The sequence below is a fragment of the Xiphophorus couchianus genome, chromosome 14, assembly GCF_001444195.1.
Source record: "Xiphophorus couchianus chromosome 14, X_couchianus-1.0, whole genome shotgun sequence".
Classification (NCBI taxonomy): domain Eukaryota; kingdom Metazoa; phylum Chordata; class Actinopteri; order Cyprinodontiformes; family Poeciliidae; genus Xiphophorus; species Xiphophorus couchianus.
In genome coordinates, this window is record NC_040241.1 from 10,176,556 (window position 1) to 10,194,724 (window position 18,169).

At 40.5% G+C, this 18,169-nt stretch overlaps 1 protein-coding gene across 6 annotated transcripts in view; it reads left to right on the forward strand.

Moving 5' to 3' along the window:
* The window catches only part of chd3 (chromodomain helicase DNA binding protein 3), a 50,233-nt gene that overhangs the window by 28,960 nt on the left and 3,104 nt on the right, over positions 1–18,169 (forward strand). For 5 of the 6 annotated variants that reach the window (XM_028038843.1, XM_028038846.1, XM_028038844.1 and 2 more), the window contains exons 37-40: positions 2,549–2,744; positions 4,952–5,115; positions 5,460–5,586; positions 11,648–12,293. In XM_028038843.1, the coding sequence (XP_027894644.1) occupies positions 2,549–2,744; positions 4,952–5,115; positions 5,460–5,586; positions 11,648–11,925 (765 nt within the window). In that variant the 3' untranslated portion in view covers positions 11,926–12,293. Of the gene's footprint in view, positions 1–2,548; positions 2,745–4,951; positions 5,116–5,459; positions 5,587–11,647; positions 12,294–18,169 lie in introns of those variants that run through there. The other variant, XM_028038845.1, reaches the window with a different exon arrangement.

Below are 18,169 nucleotides of genomic sequence, written 5' to 3' on the forward strand. Positions count from 1 at the left end.
CAGTGCAAAGAGAATATTTCTGAGTAAACTCGCATTTTATCTGAGGTACCGACTGTCAGTTTTATGCGGAAGCTTTCACATTCAGTCGATGGCTGTCCACTGTTATTATAAGCATTAAATTAATCAAATGCTCCTTGAAATTACACAAGGTGTTCAGAAATTACATTTGATTCTGCATCGACTGAAACTTTGAAACAATTCAAACGGATTTTTTTTGCAACTTTAAACGTTGTAAGGAAAATGAGGCGCAGATTACTTATATTTTTTGTTCTTTTTTTTTTCCATTAGCATAAATAAACTCATTCTGTTCCTGAACGCTGAATCCCTTGTTGATTGTGCATTACTCGAAAATAAACTTGTAATCAAATTCTTTGCTCCATCTTTTATGACCCATGTGTTGTCCTGATAGAATCACAGATGGTGAGAAGTGATTGGTTGTTGCACACAGGATACAGAGTTTCAGATTACAGGGGAGGACTGTCAACAAGACGTGCTTTAACTGTGGAAAACGGAACACGAGCGAAAATATACCCATTTTGGACACTACAAGTGTCATTTCTTTAACTTCTATTATTATCATTATATGTCTCCTACAGAGTTTGTTTTCTGTGATACAGAAAAAAAAAAGTTCAACTTGCTGCAAGAAGTTGAAGGTTTACAATGTCACTAAATACTTCAAATTTAAGATTTAAATTTTGTACACATTGTTGCACATTAGAATATTCTTGCACAAGCACATTCAAAACTAAAGCAGATTAGGACGCAAGCAACACTTATCACATTGAGAAAATAACTTCAGTTGATAAATCAATAAGATTATCTGATATTCTCAATACTAAAAGTTTGCTGCTGCCAATTGATTCCTAGAGCTTTGTCTCTCTCCCTGGAAGTAAATAAACTTGTGCCAGTGCAGAAACTTTTTACATAAAATATGAAGCACTGTGTAAAAAAAAATAATAAAAAGAAATACATAAAAAAACTTTAAAATCCAATTTCCAGCTCCAGAAACGGTTAACTGTAACAGCGCGTCGTTATTGTGAGGTAGAGCTGTGTTTCAGTTTGTCTGGAATGTCAAAACTGGCATCTGGGGATGACGTGCTGCGAGTTGGAAAACTACTGTGAGCAATCCGAGCTGACCTCAGCGCGTCCGTCCATCCATCCATCCTGACCCCACGTCCTTCCAGCTGCGCAGCCAATAGGAGTGAAATTGTGATTATTTTACATTTTCAAACAATAAAAGAGCATTTTCACAATTACAGATTGTACAGTACTGTGTGTCCTTTATTTATGACTGAGGAGCGTGTAAAAGCAGTTTATTTTTTGCAACTTTTGTACCCGTGCCATCCATATTACATATTGAACTCGGGGTGACACGGGAACCTTCGTCTTTCCTATTTGATTGGTTGTTTATCTTTGATTTTCAGACTCGGAAAATGAAAAAAATGTTGCTTTTTAATACTTCGGTCAAACCACGACAAGGTCAAAGTACCCTTTTATAGCATTTTCTCAAGATTTTATAGTTTTCTTCCAGGGAATCAAGAGTTTTTAATCATTTAATCAATCATTTAATGTTTTCTTTAATTTACCCTGAAGGTCTTACCAAGATTTTTCCTGGGATATTGGTTAAGATGTTTTTATTACATCGGATCTTTATGGACTTTGTTGCATCCAGCTTGAAGAATACGTCTCGCTACACTTATACCGTTATTTCAAAGGACAACTTAAGATTTGATAAGACCTGAGGAAAAGACTGCTAACCGGTAAACAATTACAAGAGAGTGACCAAATATATAGACCACTTTATAATTTTCTTTATCCTGGGGTTTTTTGAAGTTTCAGTGACTAATGTTGTGATTAATCTTAGGAACTTCTGCTTTTTTGTGAATTAGCTAATCGAACAACTAAATGTCTTTAGTGTTCTTATATAGCTTATGGTTTGTTTAGTAACAAAAATAAAAACACAAAGCTTTGTCTCGCAAGTCTTACATGACTTTTTTTTCTGGTTCTAGATGCATCACCTGGCAAAATTTCAATAAACTGTTCGTAAATAAGTTGGTCGTCTGGGATTCTCCGAGAAAACAAAGCAAAGTTCTAGAGAGAGAAAAAAATTTGTTGCTGCCCCATTTCCAAGGAACAGTGAAACCAGCATGACTTGACATTATAGTTCAGTGGACAAAAAAAAAAAATGAGGAAGAAAGATTTCCTGTATGGAAGAAGTGACATATTTTCCTCCCACTCAGTAAATAGGAATTTGTTAACATTTTCAGACCTGAAACTAAAATATCCCCTGTTCTGCAGTTGCCTAATATCTAAGCTGAAGTATTTCCCGTGGAGACTGATTCTGCAAGCTCCATAGGAACTTGCAGGATCAGTTAAATATTTAGTGTCACAGCTTAATAATAAATGTCAGATTGTCAATTCTTCATGTAATATAAACATCTATTTTCTTAGGTTTCTAAGTTTTATTTCAGATTTTCTCCTTTATGACATAATTTCATCTGTTGTTTTTCAATATGTAACGAGTCGTTTCCTTACTGGCCCCTGGCAGCTGCTGGAGCAGGCGCTGGTGATCGAGGAGCAGTTGCGGCGGGCGGCTTACCTAAACATGACCCAGGACCCGAGCCACCCGGCCATGGCGCTCAACGCTCGCTTCGCTGAGGTGGAGTGCCTGGCGGAGTCGCACCAGCACCTCAGCAAGGAGTCGCTGGCAGGGAACAAGCCAGCCAACGCTGTTCTGCACAAAGGTCGGTGACAACACCGCTACGTCGATACGGGATACAGTTCTGGTCAGAACTTTGGGCATGGATGTGGTGTTTTTTTTTGGTACTTTATCCCTGATTTAACCATTTTTTTCTTTTTCCAGGATGTAGAGGGCAATATGGACTTAGAATTTTATTGCAATATTTTGTGGTAATATTGCAATAGAGATGGAAATTACTTTAAAAATATAGATTTAGGTAACTGTGTAGCTACAGTATGTCTGCTTGGCACAGCATTCATAGCGCCACCAACACAGATACTGTTCTTGAAAAACGTTTTTATTTGAAACATTTTTCACCAGGACACCCGTCACTTAAAGAAGTGTGATTTCTATCACTAAGCTGCACACAGTAACTGCATTTAATCATATTTTGGAATTCACTGATATTTATTGATGCTCTCGTGGAAGAAACAGTGGTGAAAATGGTCAAAAAAAATTATTTCCGATAAAACTGTATGGTTTTTTTTACTTAATTAATTGAAAATTACCTAGACAACAGTAATTTTTTATGAGAAATCTTTCATGATAAATGATACATGAATAAATATCCTCCCTTAGTTATACAACAGACAACTTCAATTATTTTTGAAAACAAGAATTTGCTGCTGACGTTTCAGTTTACTGTGGGTTTTCTCGTAAATATAGACACAAATAGACAAAGTTTCAATCGTCTGACCCCAAACAGTGACCCTCTGATGGAAGAAAATGGATCGGAGTGTTTAAGAAGAATCCATTCCCACTCTCAGCCTGAGGTTTTGTTCTTCTGTCATTCCAGAAGAACAAAACAAGACACATCCAGAGCTACAGTGGAATGGTTTAGATCAAATGATATTTATTAGTTAACATCTTGTGGAAAAAGAAAGTGCGATGTCCAAAAAATATTTCCCCCTAAAATCGACAGCTAGGATCCACCTTCACTCCTTTTAAAAAATGTATGGAGTATGAGTTTAAGTCGAGTCTGGACCAGGAAAACCGGCCAGTCTAACTCTGTTGGAGTTCTTAGATTTATGACCCTTCAAACAGCTCTCCAAAATACTGCCATGGCGCTGAGATGAAGAAGTTTCTGTTTTTTATGGCAATCTGGGGAGCATTTTTGGGCAGGAAGGTGTCACTACTAAAAATATGAATGCAATCAAATCAGCTTTGTTGTTAATCTTTGACTCATCCCGGCCTTTAATCGCCATCGTCCTGCTTATTGTTTTCCGGAAAATAATTAATTTTTTGAGTTTGTTGGGGTTTTCATTTTTTTGGAATGAATAACAAAAGAAAAGTAATTAAAGTAGCATCTTAAAGGTTAAAATCCTGACAGTGATTGAGTATTTGGTCATTTTTAGCACATCTTTGGTTGTTTTTAAAAAAAAAAACAAAAAACAAGATTTACAAAAACAGGTAGAACTTTAAAGATGACGCAAAAGGTGTGTGGCTTCTCTGCCACATGCGAAGGGCCATTTATCTTAACGTCATGCGACCCCGTGTGAATTAAATAAACTTTTTCTGATTTCAGTTTTTAGGCTAGTCTTGATTTCACTCTAGAAAGAGAACAACTCAACTAGATCAACCAAAAACGAAAAAGTCTCATCAGAACAATCCCATATTGTCAGAAACCTTGTCACATTTTGGGATGGGAACCGACTTTAATTTCCTTTTATAATTGACAGCGAGAAGCTCGGCCAAGGATCTTTAGGCAACCGGATTCAGGGAAAAGTTGAAGGAAAAAAAACAAAAATTGGCAGACAGATAATCACAGGCAAACAATGAAAGAGATACAGATCAACCCGTCTGTTGTGCAATCTTTCCTGCCGTGCCGACCACACGGCTTCGCCCCGAGAAAGCTTCGGTCATGTAGAGAAGATAAGCTTTCACTGTGTCAAGTGATAGCTCCAAACACTTCCTCTCTGGCTCCCAAGTGAGCCCGTCCATGTTTGTGTTCCAGTATTTATCTTTGTTTTTGTCTGAGCTTGTGATCAATGATTAATTTCATGTAAGGATGTGATGAAAGAGAGATCGAGAAAATAAACTCTCATGGCTTAGAAATCTGATACTATCTAAACGTCAGTGTCAAGAGAAAAAAGTAGAATTAAGAATTTCTCTTTGGGTGGTAAGAATAAGAAAATATCGATTTGTTCGGAAGACCGTCTAGCATCATTTGAAAGCTGTTATGTAACAACTTCTTGCTTCTTGTCGCTGCAGTGTTGAACCAGCTGGAGGAGCTGCTGAGCGACATGAAGGCCGACGTGACCCGGCTGCCCGCCACGCTGTCCCGAGTCCCGCCCATCGCCGCCCGCCTGCAGATGTCGGAGCGGAGCATCCTCAGCCGGCTCGCCAGCAAGGGCACTGAGACGCACACGCCCCCGGTCAGCAGCTCACACACACACACACACACACACACACACACACACACACACACACACACACACACACACACACACACACACACACACACCCGCGCACCCCAACACACTTCGACACACAGGTTCACTCACAAGCTGAAATCTGCTTTGTCCGCCAGTGGAAAAGCAATAGATGGAGGGCGTCCAATGAAAACACACTGGCTTTTTATTCTGTCACCCACCTGCTTTTCTTGACTCCACAATCACTTATTCAGCATTTCTTTTTCAGCTTGCAAAACACCCAGTCAAGGTGCTACTTTTGTTTTTGTTTTTGTTTTAATAACACGATTTTCTCCGTCTTTGCGCAGCCCATGCTGCCGGGACCCTACGCCACCCCTCAGAACTACGGCGCGCCCTTCACCCCGGCCCCACCGAGCGCCCTGCACATAGGAGGAGCCAACTACAGCCAGATGCCGCCGGGATCCTTCATATCAGGTCAGTGTTTACGGGTTCTGGTTTGTCCAAAGCGGTGATACGTAACACACATTTGTGAGTGAGTGGAAAAAGAGATGAGTTCAAAGAAAAAACAAACAAACAAACAAAAAAAAAAAACACGTGATTTTCTGAGGCTCTGATAATTACAGCAGTCAGAGATAATTTAGTGAAGCAAAATCCCACTGGGCTTGATCTGTGCGACAGTTTGGCAAGTTGATGATTTAAGAGGGATTTATGTGTCTTGGCGGAGATGGGGAGGTTTGAAGATTGAGCTGTTGCTGCCTCGGGTGAAGGAACCGATTAGATCTCAGTGCGGAGTGCGAGCTGGTGTTTGTCATAAACCTTCTGCAATAGCAGTCATGAATACTCTTTTTATCTTCTGTTACATTTGACTTCATGATAAGGTAGCAAATTGGCCTGTGATTGCAACAGGAAACTGATTTATTGCTCTAAAAACACAGAGACTTCCCTGAAAGAAACCGACAAACCTACATAATGTGTAATGTGACTGCAGAGGAGGAAACGTTAAAAACAAAAAATGCTACATTCAGTTTATTGCTGACGTATTCAAACGTCTTGAACTTTTCCACATTTTGTCACATCATCACCACAAACTTCAGCGTATTTTGTTAATATTTTAAGATGTACTAAAGTCATAATAGTGAAATGGGAACAAGAGGATACATGCTCTTCAAGTTTTGTTTTTTACATTTAAAAAGTGTTCATGTGACTTCAGTGACTCGGGAAGCTGAATGGAATTGTACTCCATACTTTTCAGATTTTCCTATGTAATAAAACACTGAAAACATCATTTTCCTCCTGCTTTCAAACCATTCACTACTTTGTGATGGTCTAATAAAATCCCAGCAAAATCCACTGAAGTTTGTGGCTGGAGCATGTCAACATGTGAAAAGGTTAAGGAACTGTGAATAGTTTCGCAAGCCTCTGTTATCTCTACCCTCACAGTTCTTCTGCAGCCCCAGTGGTGAAACATTTGACATCGGTGGGTTTTGAAGAAGCACTGATCCTGATAAAGGTCGAGACTTGATTAGCTGGTAACATGAGCTGTTTATGCTCAATAAAGCAAGGTATAAAAATGGGCCAAAATGTGGTCCAATCATAACAGAAATGTCAGGAATTTTGTCTTTGTATGGTGCTGTCGCTGTGGGAGAAAACATTTAGCAAAGGGAATTGGGAAAACAAAAAAAACATGTTCAGGCCTCCTAAGAAAGCCATAAATCTTAGTTTGTATTCTCTTTACTTAGTGTAATAGAATTATTTAGGTTTTAAATTAGTGGCATTGAGAACTACTTTGCTTTAGGAGGACTGTTTTTATATCTGCAGCACTTTATCACCTTGAGCAGCTTGAGTTGTAAAAAAAAAAAAAGGGGGGGGGGAGTTCATATCTAGGGAAAAAAAACATCTGTGGCAGAGTTTCTGATGTGGCTGCCAGAAAGACACCTGAAATAGACATTACCAAAGGAAAGAAACTCAAACACGAACGTGTTGCACTTCTATATTAAGGCATTCTCAAAAGCTCAACAGCCAGCTCAGCATTTATAGGATCTAACGACAGATTGTGCAATAATAAAGCTCAGTCTGGCCAGGCAGGCATTGTTTCTCCTGAAAAGTTTGATTATTGCCAACTTAAGAGCTTTTAAATTAAACTTGCACAATGACGAAAACATTATTATTATTATTGTTTTTTGTTTGGGCTCCTATCCCACCACTCTTGCCTGCATTCTATCACAGCTCACTGTCAGCTGGGTGAATTTATTTTCCCATAATTAGTTCGGCAACAGCATGTGCTCTCCAGACGCACTCTCTGTCCTGCATGTGCTTTCGTGTTAGGAGATGTTTAGATAGCTGAGATGTGGCAGAGATAACCGGTAGAACCTGATACTCCCCCAGTAGCTTTCCTCCAGAAGAAACCACAACACCCAGCCCTCACTCTCTCTCTCTTTCTGACTCTCTCTCTCCCGTTTGGTGTATCTTAAGTTTTTTGTAATTGCAGACCGAGACATCTGTCAAAGGCATTGCATTTCAGCGAGCCAGGGGCCTATCGCTGAAAATGTCATTATGCTCGGCCCGTCTGAGACTGAATGTGCCAAGAAAACATTCTGACTTTGTACCAAGGTATTTTCAGTGGGACGCAGACCGCAGCAGGCCTGGTTGTGTAAACGTTGTGTTGTGACTTGTGAACGAGCGGAGGGCTGGGCCCGGCGTTTGGTCGCTCAGAAATAGTTGTGTTTCTCCGTGGTTTTTTGACTCACCGGGGCCCTCGCCGCCATAAGCCGGGCTGAGCCGAACCGAGCCGCGTGCAGTCCAAGACCTCTGGCAGGTTATGAGACCACATTTACGGGCTTGATTGGGGTCATGCTGCTTCCTGACCTTTTATGATTTAGGCAGCGAGAGGGGAAACCAGCAGAAGCAGGCAGGGTGGACCGGAGCTAAAATAACAATTCTCAGATTTTTTGCCACCTTGTAACTCCCCTACATTAATGGGAGTTTACTAAAAGAAGGTCCCACACTCGGGTAAACAAAATACCTCCAAAGATATTCTTACCTAAGTCCACATCTGCTGTTTTAGCTGCATTTTCTAAATGTAAGAATGCATCAGTTGCTACAAGTTATATACATGGATGCAGAAGTAGTCATGCCACTAAAGTCTTTCATATTCTGTCACATTAGAGTCACAAACTATTATCTATTTTACTGTGATTCATCTGCTGGGCCAACACAAACCAGGGCACAACAATATGGTAACTGGCCTCCAGAGTCAATACTGCTAGCCACATTTTGCTACAATTACAGCTGTTTTGGGGTATGTCTCTACCAGCTTTGCACATCCACAGACTGAAAACTGAACCCCTTCTTCTCCTCAAAATAGTTCAGTGTCTGTGAACATCAATTTTCGCAACTTAACAAAAATTGTCAACTGGATTTATGTCTGCACTTTAACTGGGCTATTCCTTCACATGAACATGCTCTGATCTAAGTTATTCCATGCTGGCTCTGAATCTTTAGGATTGTTGCTTTGATTGAAGGTGAATCTTTGTCCCTGTCTCAACTCTTCTCCAGCCTCCAACAGGTTTTCTTAAAGTTTTGGCCTCTATGTATCTTCATCCATTTTTCCACCAACGATCTCCAGCTTCCCTATCACTGAAGAAAATATTTGTGACTTTCTTTTAACAATGATTTTTTCCCCCCCTTGCTACTCCTCCAGAAAGGCTAGATTTGTGGGGTGCATAAGTAGACACCCACATACTTCATCTGAAGCTGAACAGTTGATGCACAGTCACATGGTTTCTGGTTGTTAGCATTTACACACACCTTTCATACAATGGCGCAGACCTCCTTTGGTACATCACATATTATGCCCCATACCTGCAGTTTCCTCCTACCTTCCTGCATCCCCTGTTTCGCTTTTACGAAATGCTCACACAGAGAGTGTCACACTTTTCTGCAGACAGCCTCTTCCGTGAACAACGATGTTGTAATTTTCATCCAGGGGATTTTAGCATTTGACTAAATCATTATTATAGTAGTTATTTGATTGAAGAATCATACAAATGTACATAATCCCTCATGCCACAAAAGTATTTTTCTCCTGCATATTCAGAAACCAGATAGTGGAAGCGAACTAGTTGAAGCGAAATATCTACATTATTGTCCAAGTGCATAAAACACAACAAAAAATTCTGTTCTGAGATATTCCAGTAACTTGACCCTGCTTTAAACTTCCCCATACATTTCTCCTTGAGCTCTGTCTGCTGTGTCCTTTGGTCTTCATGAGATTCTTTGTTCACTAATGTTCTCCAATAAGGCCCTGAACCAATCTGTTAAAACCTGAGATGCGTCCCGGGTTCAAATCCCGGACAAGCCCCCAGTTGAAATGACGCCACCTGTCATTTAATCCACTGGGTTTGTCAACAACTGACAATTCAGGGGTCACAAATTTTCCTGAAGTAAACCAAAGTTTCCTGGGTTTATCATTAACGAATGCCAGGCGATCATAGAAGTTTGGTGAAAAAAATGTTAAACACTGTCGGTGGGGAACATGCACTTAAGACATGCTTTACCCAGAGGGTGGGATAGAGTTTACTCCAGTCCCAAAATCCAAATGGAGTCTGGAAAAATGCAAAAGATGGATGTGACCGACCTCATGAGCAGCTGAACTCAACAGTGATCGACGGTATTACTACCACATGATTGTCTGTTTGAAGATAACTCCAAGTAAATTTCCCATTTTTTCATCATTACATCATATGCTTGATGGCTAAATCAAAGATTAATGTGTCAAGCTGGATCCAAAACAATAAATGTGAGTTGTGGCTACAAATCTGTTTTCATTACAGCTTCTTTGTAAAGAAGTAACTTTTCATGCATGTGGTACAAATATTCATGCACAGCCTGACATTAGTGATCAAAACATAGTTCAGATTTTCACAAGCAAGTCCAAAATGCATCTGACACAAAACGCTGTTGATCAAATATTTGGAAAATTTAAAATAATAATAAAATACCATAAATAAAAAACAAAAAAGTAACAAATATCCTCCAGCAATTGCGATTTTGAGCAGGTTTGTTTCCATCATCATCATGTTTGTCAGCCCAAAAAGGTGGCAGAGTATATTTGACTGCTGCATGTTCCACATATTGTGCAAGCAAAATTAGTGCAGTCAGACTTTTGACAATATCTATACAGTAAAGTGAAAACAAAAAACACCATAATTAAACTTTAGCCATGTTATTTAACAAACAAAAATGAATATTAACAAACACCAGAGAGACGAAAACCATCACAGAGCCAAAGAAATATTGAATATAAAACAAAAACAAAAGAATTGCCAACCACTGAAATCCCTTTATGGGCTTGTATGAAACACATTAAAAAATTTTTAACAAGCAATTTAGCGCTCCTTATGTGGAATCTTTTAAGAGCTGACCCTTGGTGAGGCATCTCTGTCTCTACCATTGCAACCGTGTTTGTTTGTCGGAGGTCCGCTTTAGCTGAACTACACTTCCACATGAGGGCGGAGAGATCTCGGCGCCTTGTTACAAAAATGTTACACACACAGTTTACTCCTTTTAAGAGGAACACATTTAATGGAGTGTGTCTCAAATATAAACTTATTCAACTCAAATTAAGGTAAAAATTGGATCTCCTAATATGTCGTGTGAAAGTGAAATCAGTATGGCGTGCATGAGTGGAGGATGTATGTGAAAGTGCTGCTATGTGAAATCAAAATGATCTATAGCAGAGGCAAGTTAGTCGGCGGTCTGGGGTATAAAAGGCTGATGGCCTTACCAGATCCTCAGGTGTCCTGTATCAGTAATCAGTGTTGCGTGTGACAGATAAATGCCCAGCCTAACCACAACATTCCTGCAGAGGTTGTCACACCTTCAGAGAACAGCTGCGTACGCACTGGGATTAAATTAAATTAATCTCATGTTTGACAATATTTACGTGACTTCTGAAGATAATTGTTTGCTTTGGGTTTACTTAGAGGTTTTAAAGTAAATGAGAGCTAAATTAAAGTAATGTATAAGTTTCCTTCATCTTCGCATTTCACAACTAACCTTGTATTTCTTTTGTTATGTCTCATAAAAATTGAAAGAACGTTTATTGAAGTTTGTAATAAGAATGAATCAAAATGGGGAAATGTTTGTTTATTTATTTATTTTTTTTATAATTTTGCAAGGCACTGTATATCAGCAACACCTGGAGCTGAATATTTTTGGAAATTCTGTTTTTGCCATCAGGAAACTATGCAGCTCTGCTAACGGACTCACATTCTAGACAAAGCTTCGTCTTTTAGACACGTATAAATTAAAGTGATAGAGCAGAGCACATTGGAGCACATGGGAGCACCTGCCCTGCCGATATCTCCACCCTCCCACCAGCTCCAGTAGCTCCATCTCTGACCTCTGACCTCTCTGCAGAGGAGGGAGGGAAGTTAAAGACAAGTCCCTTTGGGGATGTGTAAAGTGTCACATTATCCTGCTCCCCCTCTCTCCAAGCCTCCACTACAAGTCTGCCGCTTGTCTGCCCCCACAGAAGCCGCCGCCGCTGCCGCTGCTGCTGGGGCCACCTGGGGTGCCGCTGGTGGAGCCACAGGGGGGTCAACTGCCGCCGGGGTTTTCCAGAAGACCAAGGAGCACGACGTGATGCAGCGGCAGCGAGTGGTGGACCTCTGGAAAGACGGCAAGTCAGAGGGAGCTATCGGACTGGAGCTGAGGATGCCCAAGTCCACGGTTCACAGCATCATTGTCAAGTATCGGCTTAGCAACACAGTGGAGAACCTGCCGCGTAACGGGCGACCAAAAAAGCCTTGACGGAAGGCGAGGGAGAGGATCCTGGAATGTAGCAAAACTGATGAAACAGAAAAAAAAAAACTGGATTTTAAAACCAAGAACAAATAAGACGAAGCTCCAAAGAAGACTTGATAACAAAGCACTTACGCACTGCTGGAATGTGAGGTATATAAAGATGGAAGAACAATCTCAAAACGCAGAAATTGAAGGTTTGAAACGCAAAATAAAAAAGCAGTGGCAGCACTTTGACCCACAAAAGAAAGCAGGCAATCAACTGCTTAAAGAGTGGACCAAAAATAAACAGGGAGAAATGAAGGGTGCTGCTGACGGGGGAAAAAAAAAAAGCTTAAAAACACATCTGTCTGGAATGAAAGCAGGAGGACAAAAAAGGAGAGAATGTTAATGCAATCAAAGGTTTTTTAGAAAAATGCAGCAAAAAGTTGGGTTTTTTTTTAGATCTTCTCATACAGATTTCTTGAGACTTCTTTTTCTGTTTTTCCCTTTGAGCCAAAAGATTTCCCTCCGGATCCATCCTTCATCTGCAGGCTGACTGAACAAGCCGGTTCCCTCGATCTGACCCTGTACTCCCTCATTCCTCTACAGTCCTCTCGTCCTCCCCCCCCCCACCCACCCCCCGCCCCCCAGCCACACACACACATAAAAATAAAAACACTTTGGATATCTCAAACAACCTGAAGACCTGTAAAGAACTTTGCTAATCTCCTTGAACGCAGAAAGATGAAATCCAAACTCAAAATAGAGAACGAAAAACTTCACATCTTGCTGAGAAAGTTCAAAAAGAAAGCAATAGGAGAAAAGGTTTTAAATCACTTCACCCCGTGGATCGTCTTGTTTTAGTATCCCTAAAGTCAACCAAGCATAAATCCAAAAGCCACAGATTTGGAGAGCTGATTTGTTGTCTTTTCAACAGAATCAGTAGCAGCTACCCTAACCTGATAGACTGCCAACAAAATATGTACTGTAACGCAAGTGGAACAATATTACTTGGTCCGGCACCTTTTTTTAAATGGGAGATTGTCTCCTAGCTGGGGATACCACTCTGTCGAAGTATCCACATTTCCTGTTTTTAGACCTCATGACTACAGAAAGCACTATTTATGAGCCGCTCTTCCTCATAGATGAAGTCTGTAATCTGTCACTGAAAGAAAAAGGGAGATTCGCTTTGAAGCCCGAAGAGACATTTTTGTTCCTCGAGCTACTTTATTGTGACAGCGTGATGGATTCCTCGCGGTGGAAAATGTCCCCTGGTCCCAGAGAAAATAAAACACTCCTGTCTGCATTATCGCTTTTTCCGAACGCAGTGTGTGTGCAGCAAAGATGTGCCTAGCCTCTTATCATGAGGAGAACAGCACTATCCCTCTGCTGTGTTTCTGGACGGAGCAAAATTCAAATTTTGGTTAAGAGCTGTGCGACTGTTCCATCCATCCATCCATCCATCCATTGTCTGTTCACCCTTGTCCCTAATGGGGTCGGGAGGGTTGCTGGTGCCCATCTCCAGCTACGTTCCAGGCGGGAGGCGGGGTACACCCTGGACAGGTCGCCAGTCTGTCGCAGGGCAACACAAAGACATACAGGACAAACAACCATTCACACACACACACACACCTAGGGAGAATTTAGAGAGACCAATTAACCTAACAGTCATGTTTTTGGACTGTGGGAGGAAGCCGGAGTACCCGGAGAGAACCCACGCATGCACAGGGAGAACATGCAAACTCCATGCAGAAAGACCCCGGCCGGGAATCGAACCCAGGACCTTCTTGCTGCAAGGCAACAGTGCTACCAACTGCGCCACTGTGCAGCCTGTGTATAGACTTTATATAGACTCGAGCAAACGCATTGACATCCTTTACTTCTCTCCTCACAATTTTATCCAGTTAAATTTGAACAAAACCAGACTGTGACTTAAAACCTTAATAGAATAAGTAGAATCTTAAAACATTAAAACTGATTTCAAAGACATCATTTGGTTAGTAATAAACAGTAGTGAATGCTTGCCTCAGTACTAGGCGCCGAGTCTGCACATATCTGGATGATCAAAAACAGTAACTGTAATTATTAAGAAAACCTTTGGCTACATCATAATATAATCTGGATAAGTGCTGCACAACATAGTTTGAAGTTATTGTAATGGATAGATAGATTACTCATCATCTGGGGTGCACGTTTGCTATGAACAAAACAACAAAAAAATATCCATGATTAATGGTTGTAAAAAGAGAAGGCAATAATTCTTTATTTTCCCTTTCATTCTGGTTTTCAGTTCTAAGCTGTTGCAGTTTGGTGATGTTCAGGACCAGATAAAATAAAGCACATGTACATCAACGTACAATGGTGCATCAACCTGCAGTCGTTGAACGATTGCATGCTTTTACCCGCATCCCCTCGACATCTCGGACATATGCTAAGCTGTTTCTAGCCGAGGATTCGTTGACGTGCTTTTTTCTTTTCAGTTGGACATTCATTCTGAAACCAGCAACAGAGTACTTTAAAATGGCTGATAGGTTGACAATTTCAAGACATACGTTTGTTCCTGATTAAAGGTTTTGCCTGAGATGCACTCCTGCGAGGCTTTATAGAAGCAAATATAATGCTTTTCCTGTCAAGACGGCAGCATTCCCTCAATCAGCATCTACAGGGGAGAGACGCACCAAGACTTTGGCCAGGCTTTTTTAATAGCTGGTTTTAACTTTAGATGATCCATCAAACGTAGTTTAAAGTTTCGGGTCTTTGAGAGTTGACTAATGGCTATGTTTGGAGTTTAAAAGCTCTTAGAGATGTGTTCTCTTTCTTAATGTTGGGTTTGTCTTACCTTTACTTTAACTCTCACTGCCAACTTAATTTGGGGTAAGAAAACATTAACCTGCTGCTACAAGGAAGCGAAAGTACCATGCTAATGTTAACCAAACAGCAGTTGTACACCTTGAAGTCATAAGGGGAATCTGCTTTGGTTTATTTTCATAACTTGTTTGCGTTTGGTGACCCTAGTATGGTGACCATGACAATGACAAAATTGGGGTTTTGTACACCCCTTGTGCACTGAGTCCAGATAAAGGAAAAGCTAAACAGTCGACTTGTGTTCCTGTGGTTATGGGACTTCTGTGTTTGTACGCACCTTTCACACACAGGCCCAGCAACCTAGATATGCCCGGCCTCCCTCAGTATAAGTATATAGCCATTTGACAGGCTTTGTAAGTATTTTGTAAAGAATCGTACAAATGTAGGTAATTCCATCAGCATAAATACTCCTAATAATAAACATTCCTCATATACAAAAACTGCATAGTGGAAGCGAGCAAATTTCTGACTAAAACATGCCCAGAGTCTTCTGCCCAATCACACAACACATCGCACAGAGCCCTGAGCGAAGTAGCTTGGCCTTCGCCCAGTGTCCAGAAGGGGAAGGTTGACACAATTTTGTCTCGCGACTAAGTTGATGAGAGCTAATTTCGACACGTTGTACTGGAGATCATTTAATCAGATTATGTTCTACCATCATCTAAAGTCCTGTGTTGGCGTTACTGATCGTTTGCTGTCATACACTGTAACCGGAATGATTGCTCTCACCCTAACACAAGAAGCCTAGTGGCTCAAATGAGTTGTGGTGTGCCACAGGCATCAGTCCTTGGTCCCCTTCTGTTTTCCAGTTATATGCTACCTCTTGGATACTGTTTTTTGAGTCCTAGCCACAAAGTTCTTACCTCCACCAGCTAAATATATTCAGGCGCTTTTAGTGATAAATTATATCCTTGACTTCTATTTTAACAATGTTAAGATAGAACAATTTTATTATCTGTCTAAAACCCTTCTGTGGATAGACAATCTTAATCGCTTTTTGAGCATTCCTGATTTCTAGACTGATCTGTTTTCAGTTAAGTATCAGTTTTTCCTCTTTGTTCTATATTTTTATTGTCTCTTTGTTCCACATCTCTGGCTCTAAAGCATTTTTTCCTGTTGTGCACCCCTTGTTATGTTCCCAGTCTTTACCTTGATTTTTTTCAGTCTCTTATCAGATTTTGCCTGCTCCTACCATACTCTTGCACACAGTTATTTCTCTCTGTCTCCTCTCTTGGCCTCTGCTGGAAAAATACCAGTACGTTTTCCCATAACTGGTCCCCTCTCACAGTTTCACCTTTTTTTCTTCCCTCCAACATCATCAGCTCAATACGCAGCTTATCGCATCTTTGATCAGCAAGCCAGTGTTACGACTGTTTATCTTTCCCCGTGGTGCAAGTGAAAGCCGTCCTGCGTTGGTCTATTCCTGGCTTTTTGTTTTGAAACGAGCTCTAAAAATGCCTCCAGAACGCTTTCATGAAAACCCACCAGTGTGGGAAACACAGACCCTGTGCTGGTCAGGTGTGTGTCATGCAGAAAGGTGTTAGTTTTTATCTGTGTGTGTTTCTGTATCCTTATGTGCCTGCGCATAAAAAAAAGATGTTTACTCATTGCTGGCCTCGCTTTCTTTCAGTCAACAGTTACACATTTCTAAGTTTTGCCCTTATTGCAAACACAAATCATGATACTGTATATATTATTGATGTACTGTAATATGCAAGTTTTTAAAAAAATAAAAACCATAGTAATGTACCCCTGGAATGCTGCTTATTGTTGCAAAAGCCATGTGATTACCATGTTTAAGTGCACTTATTGTCATATTTTCAAACATAATGTCTCGGTAGAGTTAACATCTGTAAACACAGCAAAGATGGAGATTGTTGAAAAAGTGCTTCCAGCTCAGGCCACATTTACCACAAGCCATGTTCTTCAAAATGAAATGTTTGCATCTTGCTCAACTACAAATGTTTTTGTTTGCCCAGATAAACATCTAGGAACAGATTGCTGTGTTTTTTTTCAGTGATTATGGCTGATTTGCTGATTTTTATTTTTGAAAATAGAAAACAAGTATACTGGTTTAAATTTATTCCTTCTCCCAACAGCTCAGACGTTTAAATAAGACATTCATTGTCAAGCTAAACCTTAATCTCCTCCAAATGTGGAAACTTAAATTGTTGATACTTTTGTGCGAGTGTGAGGCTTTTTTTGTTTGTCCTTTTAGCCGTGGTCTTACTCAATATGGATGTTATATTTGCAGTGGCTATAAAAGTGTTCACGCCTTTGTTGTTTTGCCAGTTTTATTGCTTTGACAAATCAACAACAAAATGTTTATATTTTTTTTGACAAAATTTTACACTCTCTCATGCCTGTTTTTTAAACCAATCGAGCCTTGATATGAATTCTCTTCAACAGTAACTTTCTCATTGCCGCTCTCCCATAAAGCCTGGTGAAGAACCCAGACAGTTCAGCAGTTGTTGCATGCAGAGTCTTTCCACCTCGTAACTCCTTCAGCGTAGTCAAAGCCGAGGTGTCATGGCGTCCTCTCTTGTAAGTCTCCTTCTTACACTGTCACTCAGTGTATGAGGACGCCCTGATCTAGACAGATCAGGGCCATGTTCCTTCCACTTCTTGATGATGGATTTAAGTGAACTCCAGGGGATGTTCAGGGCCTTAAAGATGTTTTTGTATCCATCCCATGACTTATGTGGATCTTAGTGTTCTTTTTGTCTTCATGCCGTAATGGTAGCCAGGAATCCTGATTAACCAATGAGTGGACGTTCCAGACGCAGGTGTCTTTACACTACAACCACTGGAGACACAGTCACTGCACTCTGGAGATCTCCATCCACTCACAATGGATGGAGATCCACGTCATGTCATGTCATGGATGGAGATCCATTGGGAGAAAGACGGGGAAATGTGATCTCCATCCGCTCATTGTGAGACCACTAGCACCAGATGGACCTCTGTTGAATTAAGTTAGTCACTTAAACTGAGTGAGCCGCTGGATAATTATACACCAATTTTATACTAAATGTTTTTATCTAATTGTGATTGTTCTGTAGAGAACAGCTTTCTATCAAAGTTTTCACTTTTATATTAAAGGCTGTTTTACCAAAACAAAACTAAATTTTGTTGATCAAGATAGGTTTACAGCAGCAATAAAAAGGGTAAAACATCCAAGGGGGTTAATAATACTTGCAGTTGGGTTAACGTCAGCTTGACTGGCAAAAGTGGGTTTATTGTGTAGAGCTGCGGTTCATCCCAGGATAATGGCAGCTGCGTCTGTTCAGTGACAGGATCAGAAACAGTGTCTTTAATTCAAAGATCCTTTTTGCAGAACTTCAAATAAGCCAGGGTCAATGCTTATTCCTCATCCAGTTACCCAAATGGTAGACTGAATATTTAC